At 45.3% G+C, this 13,288-nt stretch overlaps 1 protein-coding gene across 3 annotated transcripts in view; it reads right to left on the bottom strand.

Annotated features, from left to right (window-relative positions):
* Positions 1 to 13,288, bottom strand: part of LOC120997169 — a 62,216-nt gene that overhangs the window by 30,374 nt on the left and 18,554 nt on the right. For all 3 annotated transcript variants that reach the window (XM_040427141.1, XM_040427139.1, XM_040427140.1), the window contains exon 2: positions 12,671 to 12,825. In XM_040427141.1, the coding sequence (XP_040283075.1) occupies positions 12,671 to 12,804 (134 nt within the window). In that variant the 5' untranslated portion in view covers positions 12,805 to 12,825. The remainder of the gene's footprint in view (positions 1 to 12,670; positions 12,826 to 13,288) is intronic.

Raw genomic sequence — 13,288 nt, 5'->3', positions numbered from 1 at the left:
AGGGGCCGCATATCCGGCTGTGCAAATTTCCAGGCCCGTGGAACATACAGAGGTCCAGGTGGACATCGTCCTCAGTTTCAGGACCAAGGCAACGCAGCTCCGTTCTTCGCCACAAGAGGACATCAATGGCGTTCTCGCTCCTTCCGGGGCAACCCGAACATTCGCAGACCATTGGGTAAGTGCTCCCCGGTTTGGGGATTTCTATGCTAGCGCTTAAGCTAATAATTCAGTGTTATAGCAATTGACTCATATCCAGTATTTCTGTGTTCTTACCCCCTTTTCAGCCTCTTACATTTCTATGTTACCTTGGCCAGGGAGCGGACTCCTGATTTGTTCCCACGCTTGAAGCCGTATTGCCACGGTCCCATGGGTACTTACCAGGGAGGGGATTTCACATAGAGCTCAGGAGGTCCCCTTATCTAATTCCTTCCCCTCCGCTAGTTCACCCGGTAGCACGGTTCGTGCATCGGTGGACGCGGAATTGCAGTCCATCTGACAGAGGTTGTCCCTAGAGCCGGCACACCCGGCATGGGGGGGGGATCAGCCTTTTCTCCCTCGTGCAGAAGAAAGATGGGCGGAGGTGACAGGGCATCAACCTTCACATTTTGAAGGCGGTAATTTCTTACCATCTCTTCGAAATGAAGGGATCCAGCGGGGTCGCTGAAACGTCCAGGGCGTACCTATTGTCTGATCTCATTTGCCCCTCAACTGGGATAGGTTCTGCCTTACTCCGACCCAAAGGTTGGAATCCTTTGGATTCACGGTGGGTTCACTCTCAGGGTCCCTCAGTCTGCCGGCGGCGAAGTGGCAGAGTTTTCCGCTAGGAGTTGCAACATGCGCTCCTCGCTCCCCATATCCCGTTTCGCCACCTAGCCCGCATTTCGGTCCGGTTGGTCTCATCATGGCAGGTTGTTTTCCCATGCCCCACTGCATTATCGGGCGCTCCTGCGACCGAAGATCGCCCTTCTTTGGTACGGTGCCTCCTTGCGGACGCGGTGTTCCGGGTTCGGGACCCCGGGAGGAGTTGAGTTGGGGGATAGTCAGCCTAGAGACATGGAACGTGACTGTGGTCTGTGGATCTCTACCGGAGTTGGCTATCTAATCGGATGCGAACCTCCAGGGCGGGGGTACCCAGGGCTACGGGCTCTCCACTGGGGTCCCTGGTCGGCGGATGTAACCCTCCTACACATCTTGTGTTGGAGCTCCTGACGGGGTGTTCACGACAACTTCAGGTTTATGGGTCCGAGGTCCGTCGTTAGTTTTATTAAAGACACGGAGGCGAGTATTGCCCACCCTATTCCCTCCCTTGGGGTTTTTTCTCGCGGTTTTTGTTACAGGGGTCATGTATCATTACCTCTATGTATTATTAACCTTAAGTTATTTTGTTTTAGGTATTTATTGTCCTAATGTTTGTTTCATTGCCATTGTTTGCATGTTATTTAGCCATTTATATTGTCTTCTGACATTTTACACTTGTTGAGTCAGTTGCGTAGATGGCTTCCGTACATGCTGTCCTGACATGTTTGTTTCACCTAGACCTATGGTCTGCTTTATTTTTCAGGATGAAGCTATTTCCGCTATCGGTTGCCGTATTATCGGTTGAGGTATTCTGCAGTTTAGCCAGGTTGGCTAGTTGGTTGCGCTAAATGGGCGTTGGATGTTCCGTTCCAGTTTAAAGTTCGGCGTTTTCGTATGGATGTTCGGGATGTCAGCATCAGTTTTCAAAGAAAGAGGAAGTTACAGAGGAAGAGCGGCCTATTATAGGGGCCAGGGGGGAGGGACCTTGGTTGCTATGGTTCCTTGTATGTAAATTTTTTCTCTTTGCTGCTATTGGTGGTTCAGTAAAGAAGGAGAAAGCAATACTCGCCTCCGTGTCTTTAATAAAACTATGACTTTACGTCATGAAATAGGAAAATCATTAAGTTACATCCTTTTAATCTACTCCAGAGCTGCACTCACTATTCTGATAGAGGAGTCACTGTGTGCATACACTACATTATTTATCCTGTACTGATCCTGGTTACATCCTGTATTATACTCCAGAGCAGCACTCACTATTCTGATAGAGGAGTCACTGTGTGCATACACTACATTATTTATCCTGTACTGATCCTGGTTACATCCTGTATTATACTCCAGAGCAGCACTCACTATTCTGATGGTGCAGTCACTGTGTACATACATTACATTACTTATCCTGTACTGATCCTGAGTTACATCCTGTATTATACTCCAGAGCTGCACTCACTATTCTGCTGGTGGAGTCACTGTGTACATACATTACATTACTTATCCTGTACTGATCCTGAGTTACATCCTGTATTATGCTCCAGAGCTGCACTCACTATTCTGCTGGTGGAGTCACTGTGTACATACATTACTTATCCTGTACTGATCCTCAGTTACATCCTGTATTATACTCCAGAGCTGCACTCACTATTCTGCTGGTGCAGTCACTGTGTACATACACTACATTACTTATCATGTACTGATCCTGGTTACATCCTGTATTATACTCCAGAGCAGCACTCACTATTCTGATGGTGCAGTCACTGTGTACATACATTACATTACTTATCCTGTACTGATCCTGAGTTACATCCTGTATTATACTCCAGAGCAGCACTCACTATTCTGATGGTGCAGTCACTGTGTACATACATTACATTACTTATCCTGTACTGATCCTGAGTTACATCCTGTATTATACTCCAGAGCTGCACTCACTATTCTGCTGGTGGAGTCACTGTGTACATACATTACATTACTTATCCTGTACTGATCCTGAGTTACATCCTGTATTATGCTCCAGAGCTGCACTCACTATTCTGCTGGTGGAGTCACTGTGTATATACATTACATTACTTATCCTGTACCGATCCTGAGTTACATCCTGTATTATACTCCAGAGCTGCACTCACTATTCTGCTGATGCAGTCACTGTGTACATACATTACTTATCCTGTACTGATCCTGAGTTACATCCTGTATTATACTGCAGAGCTGTACTCACTATTTTGCTGGTGCAGTCACTGTGTACATACATTACATTACTTATCCTGTTCTGATCCTGAGTTACATCCTGTATTATACTCCAGAGCTGCACTCACTATTCTGCTGGTGCAGTCACTGTGTACATACATTACATTACTTATCCTGTACTGATCCTGAGTTACATCCTCTATTATACTCCAGAGCTGCACTCACTATTCTGCTGGTGCAGTCACTGTGTACATACATTTCATTACTTATCCTGTACTGATCCTGAGTTACATCCTGTATTATACTCCAGAGCTGCACTCACTATTCTGCTGGTGGAGTCACTGTGTATATACATTACATTACTTATCCTGTACTGATCCTGAGTTACATCCAGTATTATACTCCAGAGCTGCACTCACTATTCTGCTGGTGGAGTCACTGTGTACATACATTACTTATCCCGTACTGATCCTGAGTTACATCCTGTATTATACTGCAGAGCTGTACTCACTATTTTGCTGGTGCAGTCACTGTGTACATACATTACATTACTTATCCTGTACTGATCCTGAGTTACATCCTGTATTATACTCCAGAGCTGCACTCACTATTTTGCTGGTGCAGTCACTGTGTACATACATTACATTACTTATCCTGTACTGATCCTGAGTTACATCCTGTATTATACTCCAGAGCTGCACTCACTATTCTGCTGGTGCAGTCACTGTGTACATACATTACATTACTTATCCTGTACTGATCCTGAGTTACATCCTGTATTATACTCCAGAGCTGCACTCACTATTCTGCTGGTGGAGTCACTGTGTACATACATTACATTCCTTATCCTGTACTGATCCTGAATTACATCCTGTATTATACTCCAGAGCTGCACTCGCTATTCTGCTGGTGGAGTCACTGTGTACATACATTACTCATCCTGTACTGATCCTGAGTTTTACATCAAGACACGGAGGCTTCGTATTGCTTTCTCCTTCTTTACTGAACCACCAATAGCAGCAAAGAGAAAAAATTTACATACAAGGAACCATAGCAACCAAGGTCCCTCCCCACTGGCCCCTATAATAGGCCGCTCTTCCTCTGTAACTTCCTCTTTCTTTGCTGCTGCCAAGCTAAGTACATCATTTAGTTTCTTCTGTTTTTAGCTACTGTGTTGTTGTCTCTTGTAGTTTTGAGCTGCGTACATAGGGTGACTAACCCTGTTTGCTGCTCAGCGCTCCGCTTGCGTTTGCGTCTTACTTTGCAGGTGGGGGGTTTGTGTATCGCTGCGCTTATCCTCGCGCTTTGGGGATATTCATTCGGCCTCATTAGGGCTCTCCCTCTTTCCCTCCCCCCCCACCGGTTTCATAGTTCATTCTGCGCTTGCACTTAATATGGCTGTGCGCTTCACTGGTTCCCCACCCCCCAGTAGCATTCCTACCTTTCTCTTGCGTCTGCACTGCCAGGAGGTTGGGGGTGGGGTCCTCCCTCGCTATTTCGGCGGCGCTATTCCCGGCGTTTCTCCTATCCGGCCGGCCGCGAGATCTCGCGAGATCTCGGCGGCCATCTTGGAAGCCCTCTGCGATCCTACAGTTCCTGCTTCCGGTCACTCATTCCGGCTCCCTGCACGGTCGGCGGCTCCTGCTCTCCTGCTCCTCGGCTCCTATCGCTTCAGGTGATCTCGGACTTGTCCCCTGGGTTAATCGCTGTCCCAGCGCTGCCCCCATTTAGGCATCTAGGCAAGCTTATTTAGGCAACATTTCAGACATGTCTGCTCCTACTCCACCTCCTACTGCCAGTCGCCCCCCATCCTCCCCGGTAGGACTTCACCCCACTGAGTCTGATGCGCAGGCACTTGCCCTGCAGCGAGCAGTTTCTGACGCGATTGTGGCAGCCATGGGCTCCATGTCGTCAGTTTTGTCACAGACTATTGCTCAGGCTATGTCCGCACGTCCTGCTAGTGCTCCCTTGCTAGACCCCATTGCCGTTCCGCAGCCTACCTCTATTGAACCTCCTGTATTACAGGGGACTTTGACTGGTGCGCACCTTGCCACCCCAGAAGCCGTGCTTAGCTCACGGAAAAGGGCCTCTTCCCGCCAGGCAGAACGGGCGCGGACATGGAAATGCGCTAGAGCGCAATCACCGGACCTGTCTGACTCGGATCGAGCTTCAGACGAGGAGGAGTTAGCGGATTTTGATTACGGCACAGAGGATCTCGCCCCCCCAGGCCAGGGCCCCTTGACCTCCGCTGCGGCGGCCTCCACTGCCAAGGAAGTGGCGTCGACTTCCGCCGCTACCCGTTCTGAGGTCGTGTTGGATGATTCGGGCAAACCGATGTTCGACCCCGAGTCGCTTCATCACCCTCGTTCGGCGGAATGGCTCCCCTCCCCTCATGTGGGAGCGTATTTGGAGCACTGGGTGCGTCACTCGCTTAGCCGCGAGTCACGCAATAAACTTAGGTCCGAGTGTCCCCGGCCAGTGGTCCCCAATAAGGTGTGTGACACCCCGTTGGTGGACCCCAAGATGTCGCAGTTTCTAGCCAAAACGGGTTGGAACCCAAAGAAGGGCCTGGATTCAGCGCTCCGCAGCTGCCAGGACAAGATTTTAGACGTTTTTGGTCCATTGACCAGGATTTTGGAGATGGCCGAGGCGGCTAGGCTGGAGGGTACCCTGATTGACCCTATGGAATTGAGGGGCTGGGCCCAGAGGGCCATATGCCTTACTGGCAACGCTAACACGGCCATTGCAATTGAGAGGCGCAAGGCTATCTTGTTTAAGATAGACCCCAAATTGGCCAATTTGGCGCTCACTGAGGCAGGGAAGGACGCCCAGGGCCTCCTCTTCGGCGAGTCCTTCATCAAGGACATGGGCCGGTTCGTGGGCACTTTTACGGCACTGGACAAGGCCCAAGCATCTATGCGTAGGGTCTTCCAGGGACGGGCCTCTCATCGGGCCGGCAGTGGTAGGGGCCGCATGTCCGGCCGTGCAAATTTCCAGGCCCGTGGAGCATACAGAGGTCCAGGTGGACATCGTCCTCAGTTCCAGGACCAAGGCAACGCAGCTCCGTTCTTCGCCACAAGAGGACATCAATGGCGTTCTCGCTCCTTCCGGGGCAACCCGAACATTCGCAGACCATTGGGTAAGTGCTCCCCGGTTTAGGAATTCTAGGCTAGTGCATAGCTAATAGCTCAGTGGTAAAGCAATTGACTCATATCCAGTGTTTCTGTGTTCAAAACCCCTTTCAGCCTCTTACATTTCTATGCTACCTTGTGCAGGGAGCTGACTTCTGATTTTTTCCCACGCTGGAAGCCTCATTTCCACGGATCCATGGGTACTTACCAAGGTCAGGGGATTTCACATAGAGCTCAGGAGGTCCCCTTATCTAATTCCTTCCCCTCCGCTTGTTCCCCCAGTACGCACGGATCGTGCGTTGGTGGACGCGGATTTGCAGTCCATCGGACAGAGGTTGGCCCTTGAGCCGGCGCCCCCGGCATTGGCGGGTGTGATCAGCATTTTTCTTCCTCGGGCAGAAGAAAGATGGGCGGATGAGACAGGGCATCAACCTTCGCTTTTTGAAGACGGTAATTTTTTACCATTTCTTCAAAATAAGGGATCCATTTCCTACGGGACTTGTTAGTTCCTTGGGGCTGGGTGGTGAAACTGGACCTCAAGGATGCCTGACGGTCCCAGTAGCCACTCATTCCAGGGACCTGCTTCTTTTCAGGTGGGAAGGAGAGGTCTAGAGGTTCACCTGTCTGCCGTTCGGCCTGTCTTCAGCTCCCTGGTTTTACCAAGTTGCTGCGTCCGGTCGTGTCATGGTTGCGGACTTGGGGCCTGCGCCTCTTCATCTACCTGGACGACACCCTTCTTACGCACGGGTCCATAGCGAGGTCGCTGAAACATCCAGGGCGGACCTATTGTCGGATCTCGGTTGCCCCCTCAACTGGGAGAGGTTCTGCCTTACTCCGGCCCAGAGGTTGGAATCCTTAGGATTCACGGTGGATTCACTCTCAGGGTCCCTCAGTCTGCCGGCGGCGATGTGGCGGACGTTCCGCTAGGAGTTGAGACATGCGCTCTTCACTCCCCATCTCTCGTTACGTCACCTGGCCCGCATTTTCGGTCCTGTTGGTCTCATCATTTCAGGCGGTGTTCCCATGCCCCACTGCATTACCGGGCGCTCCTGCGACCAAAGATCGCCCATCTTCGGTACGGTGCCTCCTTTGCGGACGCCGTGGTTCTGGGTTCGGGAGCCCGGGAGGAGTTGAGTTGGTGGATAGTCAACCTAGAGGCGTGGAACGTGACAGCGATCTTTGGATCTCTACCGGAGTTGGCTATCTAATCGGATGCGAGCCTCCAGGGCTGGGGTGCCCATGGCAACGGGCTCTCCACTGGGGTCCCTGGTCGGCGGACGAATCCCGCCTACACATCAATGCGTTGGAACTCCTGGCGGGGTGCTCGCGACGATCTCAGGTTTATGGGGTCCGATGTCCGTCGCTCTCTTCGCTTTTCGGCTCTACAGTCATCTCACCCGGTTCTTCAGCGGACGTCTGGACCCGAAGGCTATGGCGGTGGAGGCATCCCTCCAGGACTGGTCTGTGTCCCGCCTATACAGGTTTCCTCCATCCTCGTTGACCCCGAGGACAATCACATAGGTTCTCCGCCATTGGGTGGACCGGGTTCTGGTGATTCCGTTCTGCGGGTCCCTGGTTTGTTTCCCTTCATTTTTTGTAAATTCGGTAGAAGATCCCTGTCCTTCTTTCGAGCCGGTTGGATCTCCTACGCAACCCTCTGGGTCTGCGCCATCCCCTTATCCTCGACGGATCCCTGCTGTGGCTGACTCACACTTAGGCAGTTGTCAGCTAATTGCTAGCGTTATTTTGCCTTATTGCGTGCATTGGGTTCTCGAGGTGAGGACTCTTGATTACGACGCACGTTCTGTTACTCCGCAGGGAGTCACTTGCAACATCTCGCGTCACATCATGACTAGCATTGTTTTATGTCCTACCCAGGTCTAATTCCTCCCTGGTCTTTTGTTCCAGGGCGTTCCTTTGGGAATACGAGTCCAGGACCCTGGCACATCGGTCTCCGGCCAGCTTTCATTTATTTATTCCTATTTGTCATCTTTTTGGTTGGGTTGTTTGCCCTACGTTAGCACGCTGGTCTTTATATGTCAGGTCTTGGCCGGTGTCGACACGTCTATCTTCAGGGCCCCTTCTGCGTATGGGGCCTCTGCCACCGTCTAGGCGGTTTTGGGGGCAGGATTGGGGGATGTTATACGTCTGCCTGATGGGTCCGAGGTTACCAAGTTCAGGGAGTTCTATTTTCGGCCTCCATCTGAATTGTTCACTGCAATCATAGACAGGCTTTGAACTTGCAATACGAAGCCTCCGTGTCTTGCTGTAAAACTAAATGATTTTCCTATTTCATGACGTAAAGTCATCGTTTTATTAAAGACACGGAGGCGAGTATTGCCCGCCCTATTCCCTCCCTTGGGGTTTTTTCTCGCGGTTTTTTGTTACAGGGGTCATGCATCATTACCTCTATGTATTATTAACCTTTTAAGTTAATTTGTTTTAGGTGTTTATTGTCCTATTGTTTGTTTCATTGCCATTGTTTGCATGTGATTTATTTTGTCTTCTGTCATGTTACACCTGTTGAGTCAGTTGCGTAGATGGCTTCCGTACATGCTGTCCTGACATGTTTGTTTCACCTAGGCCTATGGTCTGTTTTATTTTCCAGGATGAAATTATTTCCGTTATGGGATGCCGTGTTACCGGATGATGTCTTCTGCAGTTTAGCCAGGTTGGCTAGTTGATTGCGCTACATGGGCGTTGGATTTTCTGTTTCAGTTTAAAGTTCGGAGTTATCGTTGGGATGTTCGGGATGTCAGCATCAGTTTTCAAAGAAAGAGGAAGTTACAGAGGAAGAGCGGCCTATTATAGGGGCCAGGGGGGAGGGACCTTGGTTGCCATGGTTCCTTGTATGTAAATTTTTTCTCTTTGCTGCTATTGGTGGTTCAGTAAAGAAGGAGAAAGCAATACGAAGCCTCCGTGTCTTTAATAAAACTATGACTTTACGTCATGAAATAGGAAAATCATTTAGTTACATCCTGTATTATACCCCAGAGCTGCACTCACTATTCTGCTGGTGCAGTCACTGTGTACATACATTACTTATCCTGTACTGATCCTGAGTTACATCCTGTATTATACTCCAGAGCTGCACTCACTATTCTGCTGGTGCAGTCACTGTGTACATACATTACATTACTTATCCTGTACTGATCCTGAGTTACATCCTGTATTACACTCCAGAGCCGCACTCACTATTCTGCTGGTGCAGTCACTGTGTACATACATTACTTATCCTGTACTGATCCTGAGTTACATCCTGTATTATACTCCAGAGCTGCACTCACTATTCTGCTGGTGGAGTCACTGTGTACATACATTACATTACTTATCCTGTACTGACTCTGAGTTACATCCTGTATTATACTCCAGAGCTGCCCTCACTATTCTGCTGGTGCAGTCACTGTGTACATACATTACATTACTTATCCTGTACTGATCCTGAGTTACATCCTGTATTATACTCCAGAGCTGCACTCACTATTCTGCTGGAGGAGTTACTGTGTACATACCTTACATTACTTATCATGTACTGATCCTGAGTTACATCTTGTGTTATACTCCAGAGCTGCACTCACTATTCTGCTGGTGCAGTCACTGTGTACATACATTACTTATCCTGTACTGATCCTGAGTTACATCCTGTATTATACTCCAGAGCTGCACTCACTATTCTGCTGGTGGAGTCACTGTGTACATACATTACATTACTTATCCTGTACTGATCCTGAGTTACATCCTGTATTACACTCCAGAGCCGCACTCACTATTCTGCTGGTGCAGTCACTGTGTACATACATTACTTATCCTGTACTGATCCTGAGTTACATCCTGTATTATACTCCAGAGCTGCACTCACTATTCTGCTGGTGGAGTCACTGTGTACATACATTACATTACTTATCCTGTACTGACTCTGAGTTACATCCTGTATTATACTCCAGAGCTGCCCTCACTATTCTGCTGGTGCAGTCACTGTGTACATACATTACATTACTTATCCTGTACTGATCCTGAGTTACATCCTGTATTATACTCCAGAGCTGCACTCACTATTCTGCTGGAGGAGTTACTGTGTACATACCTTACATTACTTATCATGTACTGATCCTGAGTTACATCTTGTGTTATACTCCAGAGCTGCACTCACTATTCTGCTGGTGCAGTCACTGTGTACATACATTACTTATCCTGTACTGATCCTGAGTTACATCCTGTATTATACTCCAGAGCTGCACTCACTATTCTGCAGGCTTCAAAGATAAAATCAAGTAGCATTCCCTACTTGTTCAGCGGATATTGCTGTATTGATATTACACAGTCATTTACAGTTCTGGTTTGGATTGGACACAGTCAGTAAGCTGGTGATCAGACATGCAGTGTAGCTATGTCGCACGTCAATGCAGTAATTCCATAAGATACATGAGTAAATCTTTGGGGACCTCCCGTGCAGACCCCCGAATCCTCTACAGCCATGAACATGAGGAGTGAGTTTATTTCCACCTCTTTCTACACAGAAGTCCCGTCAGGTCCTCACTGCTAATTCTCACCAGATGCGGTCAATTTCCTGGACCTGAAGCCTGGACAGCGGAATTCACAATGTAGGCAGGCGGGAAATTCCACAGGACGCCCACCGACTACTAGTGAGAACAGCGGCTAATACAGAGCAGGTGACATCCAATACAGCGCCACACAGGCTGAGATAGATAGATAGATAGATAGATAGATAGATAGATAGATAATAGATAGATAAATAGATAGATAGATAGATATTAGATAGATAAATAGATAGATAGATAGATATTAGATAGAAAGATAGAGATAGATAATAGATAGATAGATAGATAATAGATAGATAATATATAGATAATAGATAGATAGATAATAGATAGATAGATAGATAATAGATAATAGATAGATACTGTAGATAGATAGATAATAGATAGATAGATAGATAATAGATAGATAGATAGATAGATAATAGATAGATAGATAATAGATAGATATTAGATAGATAATAGATAGATAATATATAGATAATAGATAGATAGATAATAGATAGATGATAGATAGATAGATAATAGATAGATAGATAGATAGATAGATAATAGATAATAGATAGATAGATAATAGATAGATAATAGATAGATAATAGATAGATAGATAGATAATAGATAGATAGATAGATAGATAATAGATAGATAGATAATAGATAGATATTAGATAGATAATAGATAGATAATATATAGATAATAGATAGATAGATAATAGATAGATGATAGATAGATAGATAATAGATAGATAGATAGATAGATAGATAATAGATAATAGATAGATAGATAATAGATAGATAATAGATAGATAATAGATAGATAATAGATAGATAGATAGATAATAGATAGATAATAGATAGATAATATATAGATAATAGATAGATGATAGATAGATAGATAATAGATAATAGATTGATAGATAATAGATAGATAATAGATAGATAATAGATAGATAATAGATAGATAATAGATAGATAATAGATAGATAGATAATAGATAGATATTAGATAGATAGATAATAGATAGATAGATAATAGATAGATAGATAATAGATAGATAGATAATAGATAGATAATAGATAGATAGATAATAGATAGATAGATAATAGATAGATAGATAATAGATAGATAATAGATAATAGATAGATAATAGATAGATAATAGATAGATAGATAATAGATAATAGATAGATATTAGATAGATAATAGATAGATAAATAATAGATAGATAATAGATAGATAGATAGATAGATAGATAGATAGATAATAGATAGATAATAGATAGATAATAGATAGATAATAGATAGATAATAGATAGATAATAGATAGATAGATAGATAGATAGATAGATAGATAGATAGATAGATAATAGATAGATAATATATACAGGAGATAGATAGATATTAGATAGATAAAGAAATAGATAGATATATAATAGATAGATAATAGATAGATAGATAGATAGATAGATAGATAGATAGATAATAGATAGATAGATATTATAGATAGATAGATAATAGATAGATAGATAGATAATAGATAGATAATAGACAGATAATAGATAGATAATAGATAGATAATAGATAGATAGATAGATAGATAGATAGATAGATAGATAATAGATAGATAGATATTATAGATAGATAGATAATAGATAGATAGAAAGATAATAGATAGATAATAGACAGATAATAGATAGATAATAGATAGATGATAGATAGATAGATAGATAGATAGATAGATAGATAATAGATAGATAGATATTATAGATAGATAGATAGATAATAGATAGATAGAAAGATAATAGATAGATAATAGACAGATAATAGATAGATAATAGATAGATGATAGATAGATAGATAGATGATAGATAGATAGATGATCATAAATAGATAGATAGATATTAGATGGATAGATATGAGAGATGGATAATATATAGATAAAACATACAGACAGATATTAGCGATAGATCACACAGACAGTTCTATAGATAATATGTCACCTACATCTTACAGAAGGCGCAGGCCCCCAGGAGCAGAGCTGAGGCAATCACTGCATTCACCAGGATGAGCACCAGAGCCGCCACCGCTCCGTCCTGTCCATAGATGTAATGCAATGTTTGGTCTGTAGAGGGAGCCATGGAACCACAGTCCAGAGGTTTCTGCAGATACAAGAACATGAGTCAGGCTAATACTGAGAGCTCTGTCAGCACAGAAGACGTGTCCCTGAGCATACCAGCATCATACCAGGGATGGATCTAGAACAGTGGTGGGGAACCTATGGCACGGGTGCCAGAGGTGGCACTCAAAGCCCTCTCTGTGGGCACCCACACCCTGGAAAAAGTCTATGGTGTACCAATATGCCTTAGACTTTTCCTGCCATTCTTCAGCTCAGGGCGCACTATGAACGGCACAGGCAGCGCACTGAATGATAAAGTACACTGGGTTGAATATAGACAGAAAGTCAGGAGGTTCCGTGGGGAAGGGAAAAGACGATGCTTGGAATCTAGGAGAGAATTTCATGACGGATGTTTTCAATTTTCCCTTTGAAGTAGGTGGCCAGATCTTCAGCACAGAGGACAGTAATAGGTGTCTGCACTTTAGAAAAGAAGGGAGTGAAAAGAG

Source organism: Bufo bufo, chromosome 4, assembly GCF_905171765.1.
Source record: "Bufo bufo chromosome 4, aBufBuf1.1, whole genome shotgun sequence".
Lineage (NCBI taxonomy): Eukaryota > Metazoa > Chordata > Amphibia > Anura > Bufonidae > Bufo > Bufo bufo.
Note: the sequence above shows the minus strand (reverse complement) of the source record. Positions and strands in the feature narration are given on the sequence as shown.